The sequence below is a fragment of the Oncorhynchus mykiss genome, chromosome 6, assembly GCF_013265735.2.
Source record: "Oncorhynchus mykiss isolate Arlee chromosome 6, USDA_OmykA_1.1, whole genome shotgun sequence".
NCBI lineage: Eukaryota > Metazoa > Chordata > Actinopteri > Salmoniformes > Salmonidae > Oncorhynchus > Oncorhynchus mykiss.
The window spans coordinates 6412602-6434627 of NC_048570.1; the positions used below are offsets into that span (position 1 = coordinate 6412602).

General features: G+C 40.4%; 2 protein-coding genes across 9 annotated transcripts in view; one reads left to right on the forward strand and one right to left on the reverse strand.

Moving 5' to 3' along the window:
- LOC110525075 (trichohyalin) overlaps positions 1-2033 on the reverse strand; it is a 116831-nt gene extending 114798 nt beyond the window's left edge. For 6 of the 8 annotated variants that reach the window (XM_036979267.1, XM_036979265.1, XM_036979264.1 and 3 more), the window contains exons 1-2: positions 1859-2027; positions 1660-1686 (exon numbers count right to left, since the gene is read on the reverse strand). In XM_036979267.1, the coding sequence (XP_036835162.1) occupies positions 1660-1681 (22 nt within the window). In that variant the 5' untranslated portion in view covers positions 1682-1686; positions 1859-2027. Of the gene's footprint in view, positions 1-1659; positions 1687-1858 lie in introns of all 8 variants that reach the window. The other 2 variants (XM_036979270.1, XM_036979269.1) reach the window with 2 other exon arrangements.
- An 8506-nt stretch (positions 2034-10539) lies between these two features.
- LOC110518225 (C-X-C motif chemokine 13-like) lies at positions 10540-15538 on the forward strand. Its single transcript, XM_036979285.1, has 4 exons — positions 10540-10907; positions 12027-12162; positions 15137-15217; positions 15300-15538. Exons 1-4 carry the CDS (start codon positions 10844-10846, stop codon positions 15349-15351), a joined length of 333 nt encoding a protein of 110 aa, XP_036835180.1. The 5' UTR covers positions 10540-10843; the 3' UTR covers positions 15352-15538.
- Positions 15539-22026: the final 6488 nt, after the last annotated feature.

Sequence of the window (22026 nt, forward strand, 5' to 3'; positions counted from 1 at the left end):
TACCCCAGTGTCCAAGACTCAACATTCATACTAACCAGGTCTACCCCAGTGTCCAAGCCTCAACATTCATACTAACCAGGTCTACCCCAGTGTCCAAGCCTCAACATTCATACTAACCAGGTCTACCCCAGTGTCCAAGCCTCAACATTCATACTAACCAGGTCTACCCCAGTGTCCAAGCCTCAACATTCATACTAACCAGGTCTACCCCAGTGTCCAAGCCTCAACATTCCTACTAACCAGGTCTACCCCAGTGTCCAAGCCTCAACATTCATACTAACCAGGTCTACCCCAGTGTCCAAGCCTCAACATTCATACTAACCAGGTCTACCCCAGTGTCCAAGCCTCAACATTCATACTAACCAGGTCTACCCCAGTGTCCAAGCCTCAACATTCATACTAACCAGGTCTGCCCCAGTGTCCAAGACTCAACATTCATACTAACCAGGTCTACCATTGTACAAGAGACACTAAACAAACCTAATAACATTAAATATCACTTCAGTTATTATACTAATTCACTTTATGGGTCTATACATGGCCAATTCCCCCTGAAATAACAACATATGATGTTTTACAGTAAACATCTCATATTTAAACATCAGTGAAGGTTAATGGATGATGGTAAATCATCTGGAACATCATTTAGAAGTAAATCCTGAACCGAACTCAACTTAAATCTACTGAAGAAAAGGATTTGTTATGACTAAATATATAGAATAAATTAGAGGCTCTGTATTTCTCCATTAGTCAGACATGTTTGTCAGGTAGCTGAGCACTTAAGAGCATTGGACCAGTAACCCAAACGTTGCTGGTTTGAATCCCTGAGGCAACAAGGAAAATGTTTGTTGATATGCCCTTGAGCAAGGCACTTTAGAATGACAGCCTACCCTGCTGCCTAGGAACAGTGGGTTATAACTGCCTTGTTCCTGCTGCCTAGGAACAGTGGGTTATAACTGCCTTGTTCCTGCTGCCTAGGAACAGTGGGTTATAACTGCCTTGTTCCTGCTGTCTAGGAACAGTGGGTTATAACTGCCTTGTTCCTGCTGCCTAGGAACAGTGGGTTATAACTGCCTTGTTCCTGCTGCCTAGGAACAGTGGGTTATAACTGCCTTGTTCAGGGGAACAGTGGGTTATAACTGCCTTGTTCAGGGGAACAGTGGGTTATAACTGCCTTGTTCAGGGGAACAGTGGGTTATAACTGCCTTGTTCAGGGGAACAGTGGATTATAACTGCCTTGTTCAGGGGAACAGTGGGTTATAACTGCCTTGTTCAGGGGAACAGTGGGTTTTAACTGCCTTGTTCAGGGGAACAGTGGGTTTTAACTGCCTTGTTCAGGGGAACAGTGGGTTATAACTGCCTTGTTCCTGCTGCCTAGGAACAGTGGGTTATAACTGCCTTGTTCAGGGGCAGAACAACAGATGTTTACCTTGTCAGCTCGGGGATTCAATCTAGCAACCTTTCGGTTACCTGCTCAACACTCTAACCACTAGTCTACCTGTCGCCCCTCATGTTACAAACACATTTCATCCAGACACAGATTTACACATAAAGACAAATAAAACCACAAACACATTTCATTTTCAATAGTTGGTTTAGTTCTGTTCTCCCAGATACATGAAAGAAAAGTTCATCATTAATTATAGCATGGTGACTTACTATGAACTCTGGACTCTGCCATTTTAACTGCAATAAAAAGAGAAAACATTCATATTTACATCATTACCATTCATCAAATTCTCTTTTGCTCAATCACACAGATACAAACATCACTTCCTCTTTCTCCAGTCCTCAATGTTTTAAAACAGGACTGTTGTGTCTAGTTTGGAAAGTGAAATATACTGAGATCTCCTCTTACCTTTACTGGTCTTCACGTCCTCCACTTCACATTCAAAATAGTTGATTTAAATCCATAACCACTCTAATAGTCACTATATGTGCATTTCTACACGTTTTTACAGAACAATCTACACCTCAGTCCTATACTCAGACACAACTTTCACTTTCACCTTTGCTCAGGCACTTGGAGTAAACTCCTCCCCCCAGCCTCTCTGGTTATTAGAAAACCCAGCCACAGATTCCCCAGCCCAGATTCAAACATCACTTCCTCGTTCTCCAGTCCTCATTGTTTTAAAACAGGACTGTTGTGTCTAGTTTGGAAAGTGAAATATACTGAGATCTCCTCTTACCTTTACTGGTCTTCACGTCCTCCACTTCACTTTCAAAATAGTTTAATTAAACCCATAACCACTCTAATAGTCACTATATGTGCATATCTACACATTTTTACAGAACAGTCTACACCTCAGGCCTAAACTGAGACACTTTCACCTTTGCTCAGGTATTTGGAGTAAACTCCTCCCCCCAGCCTCTCTGGTTATTAGAAAACCCAGTCACAAAGTCTAAATTGTCTACAGGCCTATCATAAAATATAATGAAAACAAAAATGTGCATTTCTGATCTTAATTTAGGTTTAAGGTGCTGTTGTTGGCAGTCCAGTTCTTTTTGGCCCCAAACGGCTCTTTGTGTTTTTTCAAGCCAAACAGTTTGCGACAGTTTGACTATGATTGGTGTTTAAAAAATTCTAATTAAATTATTTAATGAAATCATACTCTACCTTAAGCACAATGTTTTTAAAAATGCATTGGTTTGATATGAAAAAGAATGCTATTAAACATTTGCATTTAAAGTATTACTTTTTAATGTATATAAACAAAGTGCATATAAATGTAACAATTAAAAACGAATACAATCTGAACAACATAACATAATCGTTGGAGGAGGGGCTCCTCCAAATAGGACTGGACCTCCATTATGGAATCTGCTGAGGGATTCCTTCGCACTCAGTTGCTCTCTCGTCAAACAGCATCCAAACAGCAGACGTTTGTGGCACTACTGCTGGTGCTTCTGCTCCATCTGGTCCCTCTTCTTCCTGTTGCCCTGGTGTCTGAACCAGCTGACCACTGGGGCTGTCCCTCCCTCTTCTTCCTGTTGCCCTGGTGTCTGAACCAGCTGACGGCTGGGGCTGTCCCTCCCTCTACTTCCTGTTGCCCTGGTGCCTGAGCCAGCTGACTGCTGGGGCTGTCCCTCCCTCTTCTTCCTGTTGCCCTGGTGTCTGAACCAGCTGACTACTGGGGCTGTCCCTCCCTCTTCTTCCTGTTGCCCTGGTGTCTGAACCAGCTGACTACTGGGGCTGTCCCTCCCTCTTCTTCCTGTTGCCCTGGTGTCTGAACCAGCTGACTACTGGGGCTGTCCCTCCCTCTTCTTCCTGTTGCCCTGGTGTCTGAACCAGCTGACTACTGGGGCTGTCCCTCCCTCTTCTTCCTGTTGCCCTGGTGTCTGAACCAGCTGACTACTGGGGCTGTCCCTCCCTCTTCTTCCTGTTGCCCTGGTGCCTGAACCAGCTGACTGCTGGGGCTGTCCCTCCCTCTACTTCCTGTTGCCCTGGTGCCTGAACCAGCTGACTGCTGGGGCTGTCCCTCCCTCTTCTTCCTGTTGCCCTGGTGCCTGAACCAGCTGACTACTGGGGCTGTCCCTCCCTCTTCTTCCTGTTGCCCTGGTGTCTGAACCAGCTGACTGCTGGGGCTGTCCCTCCCTCTTCTTCCTGTTGCCCTGGTGCCTGAACCAGCTGACTGCTGGGGCTGTCCCTCCCTCTACTTCCTGTTGCCCTGGTGTCTGAACCAGCTGACTGCTGGGGCTGTCCCTCCCTCTTCTTCCTGTTGCCCTGGTGTCTGAACCAGCTGACTACTGGGGCTGTCCCACCCTGCTGCTGAGGTTAATTGAATAGCCTCATCAATCGCTCTGTCATCACTGAAGACTAACTACTTAAACCTGGGGTCAAGTGCAGCGGTTTCTGATAGCACGCGATTCAATTCCATTCTGTGGAGCTTTCTGTCCATCGATGAACATAGGGTGTCCATCAACTCTGTCACATGTCTGGAGGTTACATTTGCTTCTCTCTGGCACTAGTGACTCCTGTGGCGGGCCCGGGCACAGTGCACGCTGACACGGTCGCCACAGTCCTTTACTGTGGGAGCCTGCTAACAGTCCTTTAGTGTGGGAGCCTGCTAACAGTCCTTTAGTGTGGGAGCCTGCTAACAGTCCTTTACTGTGGGAGCCTGCTAACAGTCCTTTAGTGTGGGAGCCTGCTAACGGTCCTTTAGTGTGGGAGTCTGCTAACAGTCCTTTAGTGTGGGAGCCTGCTAACAGTCCTTTAGTGTGGGAGCCCGCTAACAGTCCTTTACTGTGGGAGCCTGCTAACAGTCCTTTAGTGTGGGAGTCTGCTAACGGTCCTTTAGTGTGGGAGCCTGCTAACAGTCCTTTAGTGTGGGAGCCTGCTAATGGTCCTTTAGTGTGGGAGCCTGCTAACAGTCCTTTAGTGTGGGAGCCTGCTAACAGTCCTTTAGTGTGGGAGTCTGCTAACAGTCCTTTAGTGCAGGAGTCTGCTAACAGTCCTTCAGTGATGAGGTTAGGTGCACACTCATCATTTCCAATGGAAACTACTGGGACCAACATGCATGATAGTTACAGTATGAGCTGCAATAGTTTCCACTGAATGAAACAGTGTGATTCTCACAGTTAGTGTTATAATGTCAATATAACAGTGTTATAATGTCTATATAACAGTGTTATCAGGTCTATATAACAGTGTTATAATGTCTATATAACAGTGTTATGTCTATATAACAGTGTTATAATGTCTATATAGCAGTGTTATAATGTCTATATAACAGTGTTATAATGTCTATATAACAGTGTTATCAGGTCTATATAACAGTTAGTGCTGTTTGCACGAGCACTCAGACTTGATTCAACTAATCAAGTCATCATCAAACCTTTGATTTGAATCAGGGTTGTGCGTGCTCCCCTTTGGGTTTCCAGAAACAGGATTGGGAGACACTGGTCTTAACACCCAGAGGTCTGTTCATTCAGAACAAAACCGTAACAAACAGTTTGTAACGGAAACCATTAACTTTGAACAAAAACATGCTTTTCAATAAAAATTCAAGTTTCTTTTGGACAAATTCATGTTGGTCCCTCCCCTTTTCCTTCAGTTTGCTTCTGCTGGTTTCCGTGTGGGTTTGAGGGGTCGTGAATACACCCCAGGTTTCCACTGACACACCATGCTCGTCATACTCAGATCATAGAAGGTGGCACCGACATGGGCTGGCTGCATGTGGTTCACCCACACGGTGTTCAGGTTCATTATATTGCCTAACTTTCTATTCTGGTTCAGAGGGGAAAGTGAAATCCAGGAAGTGAAATGCTGTGCTTTCTTCCTCCTTTGGTTCGTTTGGAGTTTTTTGGTTCTGCAAAGCCATAAAAAACCTGTATTATAATGATGGTACTGATATAATAGGCCTCCTATCTACTAGACTCACTGTCAGTCTGGGACTATTAAAGTACGATAATATAGTAATACTAACACAGCTACTATTACATTATTACTTTGTTATAAACTTGTATTAGCCTTCATCTAATCCTATTTTATCTGACCATAATAGCCTTTATTGTAAGACATATGTTATTATACCAATGTAATTCTACCCATGTTATTATACCCATGTTATTCTACCCATGTTAATCTACCCATGTTATTCTACCCATGTTATTATACCCATGTTATTCTACCCATGTTATTATACCCATGTTATTATGCCCATGTTATTCGACCCATGTTATTATACCCATGTTATTATACCCATGTTATTATACCCATGTTATTCTACCCATGTTAGGTTGCAAGTTTAAATCCCCGAGCTGACAAGGTACAAATCTGTCGCTCTGCCCCTGAACAGGCGGTTAACCCACTGTTCCTAGGCCGTCATTGAAAATAAGAATTTGTTCTTAACTGACTTGCCTAGTTAAATAAAGGTAAAATTCAACCCATGTTATTCAACCCATGTTATTATACCCATGTTGTTCAACCCATGTTATTCAACCCATGTTATTCAACCCATGTTATTATACCCATGCTATTATACCCATGTTATTCAACCCATGTTATTCAACCCATGTTATTCTACCCATGTTATTATACCATTGATGACATGGCTAGTTGTCACACTAACAATGGGTGTATGTGTGGTGGTGTAGGCTGATTGGTGCTCCTGCTTCCTATCACTCAGAAGGTAAGTAGGAAGCTAAGATGACGACAATGCCTGCCAGGGATGTTTCCCACATACTTTGAATGTTCAAAATCATAGTCAGAACAACTTTAAAGCCTCAAAGCACAAGATGATCCAACTTTCAAAACCAGTCCTTTTTCGGCCACAGCAGTCAACTAGCTAGTCACAGCAGTCAACTAGCTAGCCACAGCAGTCAACTAGCTAGTCACAGCAGTCAACTAGCTAGCCACAGCAGTCAACTAGCTATCCACAACAGTCAACTAGCTAGCCACAGCAGTCAACTAGCTAGTCACAGCAGTCAACTGGCTATCCACAACAGTCAACTAGCTAGCCACAGCAGTCAACTAGCTAGTCACAGCAGTCAACTAGCTAGCCACAGCAGTCAACTAGCTAGCCACAACAGTCAGCTAGCTAGTCACAGCAGTCAACTAGTGTCAATGATTAGTTATTGGAGAAACAAGACCAAGATGAGACTCTGGACAAGGCGGATACGGTATATTTGAGGCTTTTAATCGAGCATAGTGATAGCTGGCAAACGTGCAGCACGGCTCCTATCGTCCACTCTTAGGGAGCTTTCGGAAAAAGAGGGCGTAACACATATTTGGGCAGTACATTTATACATTGAAATGACGTAGGTAGATTCTAGTAGTCCTGGCTCCTGGTTGGTTGTTCGTAGGTGATAGACAGTCCTCTCCAGCCTGTTGTCAGTATCCCATTGGTTCTTGACAGAGTTCTTTGTCTTTGTAGCCCATCCCAAAGGGTTTTGAGCAGTGTATATTCATGGGTTATCAGTGTGTTTAACAACAGTCAGTGAATGCGTCATTACATGTTTTAATATGTTATTACAACACTAGCTAGCCACACCAGTCAATTAGCTAGCCACAGCAGTCAACTAGCTAGTCACCGCAGTCAATTAGCTAGCCACAGCAGACAATTAGCTAGCCACAGCAGTCAACTAGCTAGTCACACCAGTCAATTAGCTAGCCACAGCAGTCAGCTAGGTAGTCACACCAGTCAATTGGCTAGCCACAGCGTTGTTTAGCTAGCCACAGCAGTCAACTAGCTAGTCACACCAGTCAATTAGCTAGCCACAGCAGTCAGCTAGCTAGTCACACCAGTCAATTAGCTAGTCACACCAGTCAATTAGCTAGCCACAGCAGTCAACTAGCTAGTCACACCAGTCAATTAGCTAGCCACAGCAGTCAGCTAGCTAGTCACACCAGTCAATTAGCTAGCCACAGCAGTCAGCTAGCTAGCTGTTTACCTTTCTACCACAAGGGCAAACCACTTGAGGGCAAATAAATCAGATTTGACAGTTCAGACACAAGTCACATGGCCAGGAATCAGATTTGTATCTGACTTAAAATCACTTATGAAGGTGGTTTGAAATGTGACTTGAAATGTCCAATTCCATCTGCTTTTTGCTGTTCAGACTGCAGGAAAAATAACAGATTAGAATCGGATATGCAACAAATGTGGATTTGAGTAATTTCAAACTGCCAATGGGAACAATCCTTATATGTAGGTCGCTCTGGATAAGAGCGTCTGATAAATGACCACAATGTAAAATTAGATGAGGTCATCACCGGGCAGTCCACGGCCAATAGAGAGCTCTTTCCATCAGTCTGCTAATAGAAAAAACATTGTCTGGCATCTTAATGCTTGTTGGAATTTTCAGTTCCTTATTCTGGGTTCCTTGCACCCGATCAAGTGAAATGAATCTAAATGAAACACAAGTGATATGAAGCAATCAGCCTTGATAAATGTGTGGCAGAGTGATTCTGATAGGGAAAAGAACACAAGTGATACGAAGCTATCAGCCTTGATAAATGTGTGGCAGAGTGATTCTGATAGGGAAAAGAACACAAGTGATATGGAGCTATCAGCCTTGATAAATGTGTGGCAGAGTGATTCTGATAGGGAAAAGAACACAAGTGATATGAAGCTATCAGCCTTGATAAATGTGTGGCAGAGTGATTCTGATAGGGAAAAGAACACAAGTGATATGAAGCTATCAGCCTTGATAAATGTGTGGCAGAGTGATTCTGATAGGGAAAAGAACACAAGTGATATGAAGCTATCAGCCTTGATAAATGTGTGGCTGAGTGATTCTGATAGGGAAAAGAACACAAGTGATATGAAGCAATCAGCCTTGATAAATGTGTGGCAGAGTGATTCTGATAGGGAAAAGAACACAAGTGATATGAAGCAATCAGCCTTGATAAATGTGTGGCTGAGTGATTCTGATAGGGAAAAGAACACAAGTGATATGAAGCAATCAGCCTTGATAAATGTGTGGCAGAGTGATTCTGATAGGGAAAAGAACACAAGTGATCTGAAGCTATCAGCCTTGATAAATGTGTGGCTGAGTGATTCTGATAGGGAAAAGAACACAAGTGATATGAAGCAATCAGCCTTGATAAATGTGTGGCTGAGTGATTCTGATAGGGAAAAGAACACAAGTGATATGAAGCAATCAGCCTTGATAAATGTGTGGCAGAGTGATTCTGATAGGGAAAAGAACACAAGTGATCTGAAGCTATCAGCCTTGATAAATGTGTGGCTGAGTGATTCTGATAGGGAAAAGAACACAAGTGATATGAAGCTATCAGCCTTGATAAATGTGTGGCTGAGTGATTCTGATAGGGAAAAGAACACAAGTGATATGAAGCTATCAGCCTTGATAAATGTGTGGCAGAGTGATTCTGATAGGGAAAAGAACACAAGTGATATGAAGCTATCAGCCTTGATAAATGTGTGGCTGAGTGATTCTGATAGGGAAAAGAACACAAGTGATATGAAGCTATCAGCCTTGATAAATGTGTGGCTGAGTGATTCTGATAGGGAAAAGAACACAAGTGATATGAAGCTATCAGCCTTGATACATGTGTGGCTGAGTGATTCTGATAGGGAAAAGAACACAAGTGATATGAAGCTATCAGCCTTGATAAATGTGTGGCTGAGTGATTCTGATAGGGAAAAGAACACAAGTGATATGAAGCTATCAGCCTTGATAAATGTGTGGCTGAGTGATTCTGATAGGGAAAAGAACACAAGTGATATGAAGCTATCAGCCTTGATAAATGTGTGGCTGAGTGATTCTGATAGGGAAAAGATACGACAGGGTAATAATAGTACTGTATTAATTCCCAAGGAGGAGATGTTGTTGCACATGCAGTGTATAATGGCAGGTCCACAATTACTGACACCCTTGATAAAGATGAGAAGAACCAAAGTAGCTTTATTTTCATGTCATCTGAACATAGTACAGGTTCCCATGGCGCCCGTTTCCGTTTGTCAAACTGCAGGTGTTTACATTTGTTGGACGTCATTAAAAAGGAGCCTCATACCGACTGTAAAATATGGTGGAGGATATTTGATGTTATGGGACTATTTTTCTTGTTCTTTTTTTGTTTTTTGTCCACAAAGTCAAAAAACTCTGCCTTTTTCTACCATTTATCTTCTGAAAAATGATATTTTTAAACCTAACCTTAACCCTAACCTTAAATGAAGACCAAAAATAGAAATTGTTAAATGACCACAAAATGAACAGTTTGTTAAGGTCCTCTCAGTCTCCAGACTTGAACCCCATTGAAAACCTTTGGTTTGAATTGAAGAGCGCAGTCCATCAGCGCAGACAAAAGATATCAAGGATCTGGAAAGACTCTGTTATAGAGGAAAGGTCAAAGATCCCTCCTGATGTGTTCTTCATTCTCATAACCTAACGTAGCAGGTCTAAGATCCCTCCTGATGTGTTCTTCATTCTCATAACCTAATGTAGCAGGTCTAAGATCCCTCCTGATGTGTTCTTCATTCTCATAACCTAACGTAGCAGGTCTAAGATCCCTCCTGATGTGTTCTTCATTCTCATAACCTAATGTAGCAGGTCTAAGACCCCTCCTGATGTGTTCTTCATTCTCATAACCTAATGTAGCAGGTCTAAGATCCCTCCTGATGTGTTCTTCATTCTCATAACCTAATGTAGCAGGTCTAAGATCCCTCCTGATGTGTTTTTCATTCTCATAACCTAATGTTGGAGGCTTAAAAGAAGATCCTATAAAACATAGTAGAAAAAGGCTCAGTGGCCATTATCCTCTCAAGGTGAGGTATTGAAAACAGCAGGGCCATTTTAACCCCAGTCTTTTTGAGAGAGAAAAGAAATATGACTTGTGAAACAAAATCACTTTCACTGAGCAATTGTATTAGTATAAAATATAATTTCCCCTTTTTTTTGCATAAAATATAGCTCAGTGTTTGTATTATTGATTTTATAAAGTCTTTAAAAAAAATCTTTATCAAGGTCAATAATTATGGACCTGTCTGTATGTCTACGAGAAATACAGTTTTTAAACGCTCTCCAATCTTAACCACTGAATCTCTACTTGTTCTACTCAGCATTTACCAGGTTTTCACTAGATTGCTGAAGTATTATTTGATTATATTATCATTAAAATCCTCTTTACAATGTAACAAGACAGATTCTCAATATGGCATGTTTCATTTCAATAGAATCACTAGGCTAGAAATGAAGGGTAAAGTTAAAATAGTGAATATATATATATAGACATTTTTATATCCTCCAAAAGTCTGATCTTAATTTTGCGTGAAGACGAGGGATTCCCCACACACTTCCTTTTTTGCAGCAATATAAACCCAGAGACAACATCATTCAGTTTCAGTAGACACCAGCCGACCACAGCCAACACAGACTCAAGATGCCTTTCAAGCCACACTACCTGTTGGTGTCCCTGACTCTCTGCTGGTTCGTGGCTCTTCAAGGTGAGATATTGCATCTTTATCTATATATATATATTATCTATATATTATTATCTATATATTATATATATATTATCTATATATATATCTGAATCTGTTCAACTTGACTCTTGAATCAACAATCAACAAACCAAACCTATTATCTATTTTTTTTTTACAATTTAATTCCAATTATCACAATCAATCCACTGCAATGTTAAGTGTCTCAGAGTAGGGTCTGTATTCAATCCGTATGGCAGAAGTTCTGCGTTGCAGCGTGAGTGAAATTTAAAGGTAATGTTCCTTAGTGGAAACTGCATTCACGGTAAACGCTGCATGTCGGCTCAATCAGATATTACCGTTACATTGCTGTCACGCTATCACTGTCTTTTAACTGGTGTTTTTATTTCTTTACTTACCTATTGTTCACCTAATACCTTTTGGTATTAACTATTGGTTAGAGCCTGTAAGTAAATATTTCACTGTGAGGTATACTACACCTGTTGTATTCAGCATTTTACTGTAAGGTCTACTACACCTGTTGTATTCAGCATTTCACTGTAAGGTCTACTACACCTGTTGTATTCAGCATTTCACTGTGAGGTCTACTACACCTGTTGTATTCAGCATTTCACTGTAAGGTCTACTACACCTGTTGTATTCAGCATTTCACTGTAAGGTCTACTACACCTGTTGTATTCAGCATTTCACTGTAAGGTCTACTACACCTGTTGTATTCAGCATTTCACTGTGAGGTCTAATACACCTGTTGTATTCAGCATTTCACTGTAAGGTCTACTACACCTGTTGTATTCAGCATTTCACTGTGAGGTCTACTACACTTGTTGTATTCAGCATTTCCCTGGAAGGTCTACTACACCTGTTGTATTCGGCGCACGAGACAAATAAACTTTGATTTGATTTAATCTGTAACACTTCAGCGATGATACAGACTGAATAGAGCCCTAAGAGTGCTGATCTAGAATCAGTTTTGTCTTTCTAACATTCACATGTTTCAAAGTGCAACTTTTAGTGATGATAAAAAGGTGTTAACTCTATCCCTTAAACCTTAACCTTTAACCCCAAATTCTAACAACACTAGATTGTTATTGTATGTAATATTCCCGGTCTTCATCCCTGCAGCATTCCCCATGAACGGCTGTGCTGCATGTCAGAAGTGTCGCTGCATCCGGACGTCCTCTGCTTTCATCTCTCCTCGGCTGTTCCACAGGATAGAGATCCTACCTCCAGGTGCCCACTGTCGTCAAACAGAGATCATGTGAGTCAACTAACACCACCTAGCAACCAGTCAAGAACCCTTTCACAGTCAACAAGCAAACCAACATCTATTTCTAAAATATATATATTTACACATGACTTAAAAAGTTACATTAACCTAATAAAAACTCTTCTGTATGAATGAGGTTTGTACAGTAGCCCTGATACATTACCTGGTCTGCCTAATACATTATCACAGTAGCCCTGATACATTACCTGGTCTGCCTAATACATTATCACAGTAGCCCTGATACATTACCTGGTCTGCCTAATACATTATCACAGTAGCCCTGATACATTACCTGGTCTGCCTAATACATTATCACAGTAGCCCTGATACATTACCTGGTCTGCCTAATACATTATCACAGTAGCCCTGATACATTACCTGGTCTGCCTAATACATTATCACAGTAGCCCTGATACATTACCTGGTCTGCCAAATACATTATCACAGTAGCCCTGATACATTACCTGGTCTGCCTAATACATTATCACAGTAGCCCTGATACATTACCTGGTCTGCCTAATACATTATCACAGTAGCCCTGATACATTACCTGGTCTGCCTAATACATTATCACAGTAGCCCTAATACATTACCTGGTCTGCCTAATACATTATCACAGTAGCCCTGATACATTACCTGGTCTGTCTAATACATTATCACAGTAGCCCTTATACATTACCTGGTCTGCCTAATACATTATAACAGCATGCCTAATACTTGATCACAGCATGCCTAATACATTACCTGGTCTGCCTAATACATTATAACAGCATGCCTAATACTTGATCACAGCATGCCTAATACATTACCTGATCTGCCTAATACATTATAACAGCATGCCTAATACATTATCACAGTATGTCTAATACATTATCACAGTATGCCTAATACATTATCACAGTATACCTAATACATTATCACAGTATGCATAATACATTATCACAGTATACCTAATACATTATCACAGTATGCATAATACATTATCACAGTATACCTAATACATTATCACAGTATACCTAATACATTATCACAGTATGCATAATACATTATCACAGTATACCTAATACATTATCACAGTATACCTAATACATTATCACAGTATGCATAATACATTATCACAGTATACCTAATACATTATCACAGTATGCATAATACATTATCACAGTATGCATAATACATTATCACAGTATACCTAATACATTATCACAGTATACCTAATACATTATCACAGTATGCATAATACATTATCACAGTATACCTAATACATTATCACAGTATACCTAATACATTATCACAGTATGTCTAATACATTATAACAGTATACCTAATACATTATCACAGTATACCTAATACATTATCACAGTATGCATAATACATTATCACAGTATACCTAATACATTATCACAGTATGTCTAATACATTATAACAGTATACCTAATACATTATAACAGTATACCTAATACATTATCACAGTATACCTAATACATTATCACAGTATACCTAATACATTATCACATCATATTGGCTACACTCTAAGACAAAAAGGTGCTATCTAGAACCCAAAAGGGTTCTTCAGCTGTCCCCATAGGAGAACCCTTTGAATAAATCCCTTCCTGCTTCCAGGTAGAACCCTTTTGAGTTCCATGTAGAATCCTCTGTGGAAAGGGTTAGCAATTCCCCCTGAAACTCAGTATGTGGCAGGGACTCCAGACAATCACAGATTACAAATATGTTTTTCTAGTCAAGGCCATCCTATTCAACTATTGCTGTACATGTACTATTATATGCTACCTATTCTACAGATGTACTATATATTCTATCCACATTCTGTCCACAATGACTCTACATTCAATCACACATGTATACATATACATACAGTGTATTCAGAAAGTATTCGAAAACAGGTTTTTAGACATTTTAGCAAATGTATTAAACATAAAAAACAGAAACACCTTATTTACATAAGTATTCAGACACTTTGCTATGAGACTCTACATTGAGTTTAGATGCATCCTGTTTCCATTGATCATCCTTGAGATGTTTCTACAACTTGATTGGAGTCCACCTGTGGTAAATTCAATTGATTAGACATGATTTGGAACATCTCACACCTGTCTATATAAAGGTCCTACAGTTGTCAGTGCCTGTCAGAGCAAAAACCAAGCCATGAGGTCGAAGGAATGCCAAGAGAGTGAAAAGCTGTCATCAAGGCAAAGGGTGGCTACTTTGAACAATCTCAAATATATATACATTTTTTAATGCATTTTGGGTTACTACTTGATTCCATGTGTTATTTCATAGTTTTGATGTCTTCACTATTATTGTACAATGTAGAAAATAGTCAAAATAAAGAAAAACCCTGAAATGAGTAGGTGTTCTAGAACCCTGAAATGAGTAGGTGTTCTAGAACCCTGAAATGAGTAGGTGTTCTAGAACCCTGAAATGAGTAGGTGTTCTAGAACCCTGAAATGAGTAGGTGTCCAAACTTTTGTCTGGTACTGTATCTATACATACATACGATACAGTACTCTGACTTTGCTCATCCTAATATTTATTGGGGCTGCAGGGTATCCTAGTGGTTAGAGCGTTGGCCTAACCTAGTTGCAAGTTCAAACCCCTGAGCTGACAATGTACCAATCTGTCATTCTGCCCCTGAACAGGCAGTTAACCCACTGTTCCTAGGCCGTCATTGAAAATAAGAATTTGTTCTTAACTGACTTGCCTAGTAAAATAAAGATACAAATAAATAGATTTCTTAATTCCATTCTTCTACTCAGATTTGTGTGTATTGTTAGATATTACTGCACTGTTGGAGCTGGGAACACAACCATTTCACTACAGCCATAATAACATCTGCTAAATATGTGTACGTTCATATTGACGTTTTCTGATAGGTTCAATTCTGCAGTGTATGACATGTAACCATGGTGACGCTGTAATATATATCCCTCCCTTCATTCATCAGCGTTACCAAGAAGGACAAAGCCACCGTCTGTGTGACTCCAGATGCACGATGGATCAACAAAGTCATTGTCAAGTTACAAAGGTAAATACAACACACACACACACACACACACACACACACACACACTTCTGTTGACTTTAACACAGACCATCTCTTTCTACAGTACCAACAAGAGGAAGAGAAGTGTAGAACTTCCCCATCTCAACCACCATTGAGTGAATTGGAACAGGAATGTATCAAGTTGGAGCTAAATGGAAATGTGATACCAATGTGATACCAATGTGATACCAATGTGATACCAATGTGATGCCAATGTGATACCAATGTGATACCAATGTGATGCAAATGTGATACCAATGTGATACCAATGTGATGCAAATGTGATACCAATGTGATACCAATATGATGCCAATGTAATGCCAATGTGATACCAATGTGATACCAATGTGATGCCAATGTGATACCAATGTGATACCAATGTGATGGAAATGTGATGGAAATGTGATACCAATGTGATGCCAATGTGATGCCAATGTAATGCAAATGGATTCTATTCGAATATGATTCCAATACCAAGTTAATTAGATTATCTGAAATGATCTCAGTATGTATTGTTAGGTTCTTATTTTTCAGAGTAAATAACCCTTGGACACTAGAGAAGCTTTAACCAAGTTTAATTCTTCCCAGAGGTTCTGTACAGCTGTAATTCAGACAACACAACATTTGTCCCATCCAGATATTTATATCCCACTTATTAAGACACTCCTCCTTCTCTTCAATCCTTTCATTTTATGGTTCTACAGGAAGAGAGAAAAAGGGAAACAGGAAACCAAACCTTTATTACTCCCTTCAGGTGACCTGTCCTCACCTCCTGACCTCAACCCCTCCTTCACCTAATCCACAGATGTCCATCTGTCTCCCCTGTTTCACACTTTGCTCTCCTCTCGTCCCCCAACACATTCCACCGCTATCTGTCTTTCTACAGAGACCCAGTCTCTTTTCCTCCTTAATATACTATGTGTCTAATCTGTCATGTCTTTAATGTCTCAATGTTCAAACTGTCGAATCCAACAAGTCCCTCGTCTTCAACAACAGCATCCTAATATTCAATTCATATAAACTTGGAAATGACTAATAAATGTATAAACAATGATAATAAAACATGAATAAAAACTAACAAATTATTAGAAAACATGAATCAAACAAACAAATGAACAAACAACGAACAGACTGTCACCGTGAGGTGTACAAATTCAGAGACTTATGGCCTCTGATGCCATTCCAGCTGAATCTGCTGTCTCCTTCAATGGCAGCTGGAGCAGCTTTTAGTCTCCACTTTCCCCTTCTGGTTCCTAACAGAGTGATAGCACAAGACTTGGAATGCAACAAAAATAAATACAACATAACAGTATTAACAATGTGATAAGCTATGCATAATTATATATGCATGAAAAACAAAGTCTGAGACCATGACAAGTCCCACTCTCTCTTCACCTGACTCTATGCCTCCAGGATACTTTCCTGCTGGGTTCCACAAAAATGAATGCTCTAAAAAGCTTCCTCAAGCTTACGCCCAGTCTTCCCCTTTAGGCCCAGTCTTCCCCTTTAGGGCCCAGTCTTCCCCTTTAGGCCCAGTCTTCCCCTTTAGGCCCCAGGGTCCGAGAGGTGTTCCCAAGTCTTGTCACTTTCTCTTTGTTCCCCATCTCCTCCATTTCACCTGATTGGTACGTCAGCTGATATGCTAGGGCGTATCCCTAACCCTGATTGGTACGTCAGCTGATATGCTAGGGCGTATCCCTAACCCTGATTGGCACGTCAGCTGATATGCAAGTGCGTATCCCTAACCCTGATTGGCACGTCAGCTGATATGCTAGGGCGTATCCCTAACCCTGATTGGCACGTCAGCTGATATGCAAGTGCGTATCCCTAACCCTGATTGGCTATGCCCCCCCCCCCCCCCCCCCCCCCAAGGAGAGACACTACGATCTTAACCACTGCAGGTACTGTACGGAGTATTGTGTCTCTTAAACCAATGCTGTCCCAACATCCCCCCCAAGGAGAGACACTACGATCTTAACCACTGCAGGTACTGTACGGAGTAGTGTGTCTCTTAAACCAATGCTGTCCCAACATCCCCCCCAAGGAGAGACACTACGATCTTAACCACTGCAGGTACTGTACGGATTAGTGTGTCTGTTAATAATATCCAACCTAACAAAACTCACAGGTGTCCTGAAGGTTTACCATAATGTCTGAAATGCCACTGGTATCTCTTCTACTCTCACCATGATCTGGGTAGGTGTATTGTTCAACTAAATCCCCATATTGTGTACAGTTAGTTGTCCTCCCTCTTCTATGAGCCATTTCCTGTAACAATATACAGTCTCTGGGAATGATACTCATCTATCACTACATCTAACCCATAACACACTATACTCTATAATTACATCTAACCCATAACACACTATACTCTATCACTACATCTAACCCATAACACACTATACTCCTCTATCATTACATCTAACCCATAACACACTATACTCCTCTATCATTACATCTAACCCATAACACACTATACTCCTCTATCATTACATCTAACCCATAACACACTATACTCCTCTATCACTACATCTAACCCATAACACACTATACTCCTCTATCACTACATCTAACCCATAACACACTATACTCCTCTATCATTACATCTAACCCATAACACACTATACTCCTCTATCACTACATCTAACCCATAACACACTATACTCCTCTATCACTACATCTAACCCATAACACACTATACTCTATCACTACATCTAACCCATAATACACTATACTCCTCTATCATTACATCTAACCCATAACACACTATACTCTATCACTACATCTAACCCATAACACACTATACTCCTCTATCATTACATCTAACCCATAACACACTATACTCTATCATTACATCTAACCCATAACACACTATACTCTATCACTACATCTAACCCATAACACACTATACTCCTCTATCATTACATCTAACCCATAACACACTATACTCTATCATTACATCTAACCCATAACACACTATACTCTATCATTACATCTAACCCATAACACACTATACTCTATCATTACATCTAACCCATAACACACTATACTCTATCACTACATCTAACCCATAACACACTATACTCCTCTATCACTACATCTAACCCATAACACACTATACTCCTCTATCACTACATCTAACCCATAACACACTATACTCTATCATTACATCTAACCCATAACACACTGTACTCTATCATTACATCTAACCCATAACACACTATACTCCTCTATCATTACATCTAACCCATAACACACTATACTCTATCACTACATCTAACCCATAACACACTATACTCCTCTATCATTACATCTAACCCATAACACACTATACTCTATCATTACATCTAACCCATAACACACTATACTCTATCACTACATCTAACCCATAACACACTATACTCCTCTATCATTACATCTAACCCATAACACACTATACTCTATCATTACATCTAACCCATAACACACTATACTCTATCACTACATCTAACCCATAACACACTATACTCCTCTATCATTACATCTAACCCATAACACACTATACTCTATCATTACATCTAACCTATAACACACTATACTCCTCTATCATTACATCTAACCCATAACACACTATACTCTATCATTACATCTAACCCATAACACACTATACTCTATCACTACATCTAACCCATAACACACTATACTCCTCTATCACTACATCTAACCCATAACACACTATACTCCTCTATCACTACATCTAACCCATAACACACTATACTCCTCTATCATTACATCTAACCCATAACACACTATACTCCTCTATCATTACATCTAACCCATAACACACTATACTCCTCTATCATTACATCTAACCCATAACACACTGTACTCTATCATTACATCTAACCCATAACACACTATACTCCTCTATCATTACATCTAACCCATAACACACTGTACTCTATCATTACATCTAACCCATAACACACTATACTCTATCACTACATCTAACCCATAACACACTATACTCCTAATGTATTTTCTACAGTTATAAACATTCTAACATGTTCTCAAATCAGTTAGTCAATAAACATCATTCCCTCCTCTGGAACCATGAACACCCTCATGTTCCACCAAACCTAAAAACATATTGACTTGAAAAGAAAAGAGAAACCAAGTACATGTATAATAACTCAGCACCACTCGTTGATGTGATGTAACATAATAACTCAGCACCACTCGTTGATGTGATGTAACATAATAACTCAGCACCACTCGTTGATGTGATGTAACATAATAACTCAGCACCACTCGTTGATGTGATGTAACATAATAACTCAGCACCACTCGTTGATGTGATGTAACATAATAACTCAGCACCACTCGTTGATGTGATGTAACATAATAACTCAGCACCACTCGTTGATGTCATGTAACATAATAACTCTGAATACAGGGTGAAACAAAACAAATGTCATGGTCGTCCCAAGCTGTCATCCAGTGATTCCCCCAAACAAACCACCTCCCCTCAGGATGACACTTAGAGATACGTTTCTGGAGACTCTCTCGGCCACATTAATGTGATCAGCGCCCCCCCACCCTTCATCGTGCTTCAGCAGTTCTCTCTCGGCCACATTAATGTGATCATCGCCCCCCACCCTTCATCGTGCTTCAGCAGTTTTCTCTCGGGCCACATGAATGTGATCAGCAGCGCCCCCCCACACTTCATCGTGCTTCGCAGTTCTCTCTCGCTGCATCCCAATCACAACTAAACTCATTTAAATAAATTATCCAACCCGATGTAGAGTGACTAAACTCAATGCTTACTCTGAGACTGAGGCTCAAATTCCAGCTTATCAACTTGGCACACATCATCCCTATTAGAACATACATTATATTATCACTTGGCACACATCATCCCTGTTAGAACATACTTTATATTATCAACTTGGCACACATCTCTCCTGTTAGAACAAACATTTATATTATCAACTTGGCACACATCATCCCTGTTAGAACAAACATTTATATTATCAAATTGCACACATCATCCCTGTTAGAACATTTATATTATCAACTTGGCACACATCATCCCTGTTAGAACATACAGTGCCTTGCGAAAGTATTGGGCCCCCTTGAACTTTGCGACATTTTGCCACATTTCAGGCTTCAAACATAAAGATATAAAACTGTATTTTTTTTGTGAAGAATCAACAACAAGTGGGACACAATCATGAAGTGGAATGACATTTATTGGATATTTCAAACTTCTTTAACAAATCAAAAACTGAAAAATTGGGCGTGCAAATTATTCAGCCCCTTTACTTTCAGTGCAGCAAACTCTCTCCAGAAGTTCAGTGAGGATCTCTGAATGATCCAATGTTGACCTAAATGACTAATGATGATAAATACAATCCACCTGTGTGTAATCAAGTCTCCGTATAAATGCACCTGCACTGTGATAGTCTCAGAGGTCCGTTAAAAGCGCAGAGAGCATCATGAAGAACAAGGAACACACCAGGCAGATCCGAGATACTGTTGTGAAGAAGTTTTAAAGCCGGATTTGGATACAAAAAGATTTCCCAAGCTTTAAACATCCCAAGGAGCACTGTGCAAGCGATAATATTGAAATGGAAGGAGTATCAGACCACTGCAAATCTACCAAGACCTGGCCGTCCCTCTAAACTTTCAGCTCATACAAGGAGAAGACTGATCAGAGATGCAGCCAAGAGGCCCATGATCACTCTGGATGAACTGCAGAGATCTACAGCTGAGGTGGGAGACTCTGTCCATAGGACAACAATCAGTCGTATATTGCACAAATCTGGCCTTTATGGAAGAGTGGCAAGAAGAAAGCCATTTCTTAAAGATATCCATAAAAAGTCATCACCCTGAACAGACCATCCCCACTGTCAAACATGGTGGTGGCAGCATCATGGTTTGGGCCTGCTTTTCTTCAGCAGGGACAGGGAAGATGGTTAAAATTGATGGGAAGATGGATGGAGCCAAATACAGGACCATTCTGGAAGAAAACCTGATGGAGTCTGCAAAAGACCTGAGACTGGGACGGAGATTTGTCTTCCAACAAGACATTGATCCAAAACATAAAGCAAAATCTACAATGGATGGTAAAAATAAACATATCCAGGTGTTAGAATGGCCAAGTCAAAGTCCAGACCTGAATCCAATTGAGAATCTGTGGAAAGAACTGAAAACTGCTGTGTTCACAAATGCTCTCCATCCAACCTCACTGAGCTCGAGCTGTTTTGCAAGGAGGAATGGGAAAACATTTCAGTCTCTCGATGTGCAAAACTGATAGAGACATATTATTTATATTTATATTTATATACATATTATATATTTTTTTGTGAAGAATCAACAACAAGTGGGACACAATCATGAAGTGGAACGACATTTATTGGATATTTCAAACTTTTTTAACAAATCAAAAACTGAAAAATTGGGCGTGCAAAATTATTCAGCCCCCTTAAGTTAATACTTTGTAGCGCCACCTTTTGCTGTGATTACAGCTGTAAGTCGCTTGGGGTATGTCTCCATCAGTTTTGCACATCGAGAGACTGAATTTTTTTCCCATTCCTCCTTGCAAAACAGCTCGAGCTCAGTGAGGTTGGATGGAGAGCATTTGTGAACAGCAGTTTTCAGTTCTTTCCACAGATTCTCGATTGGATTCAGGTCTGGACTTTGACTTGGCCATTCTAACACCTGGATATGTTTATTTTTGAACCATTCCATTGTAGATTTTGCTTTATGTTTTGGATCATTGTCTTGTTGGAAGACAAATCTCCGTCCCA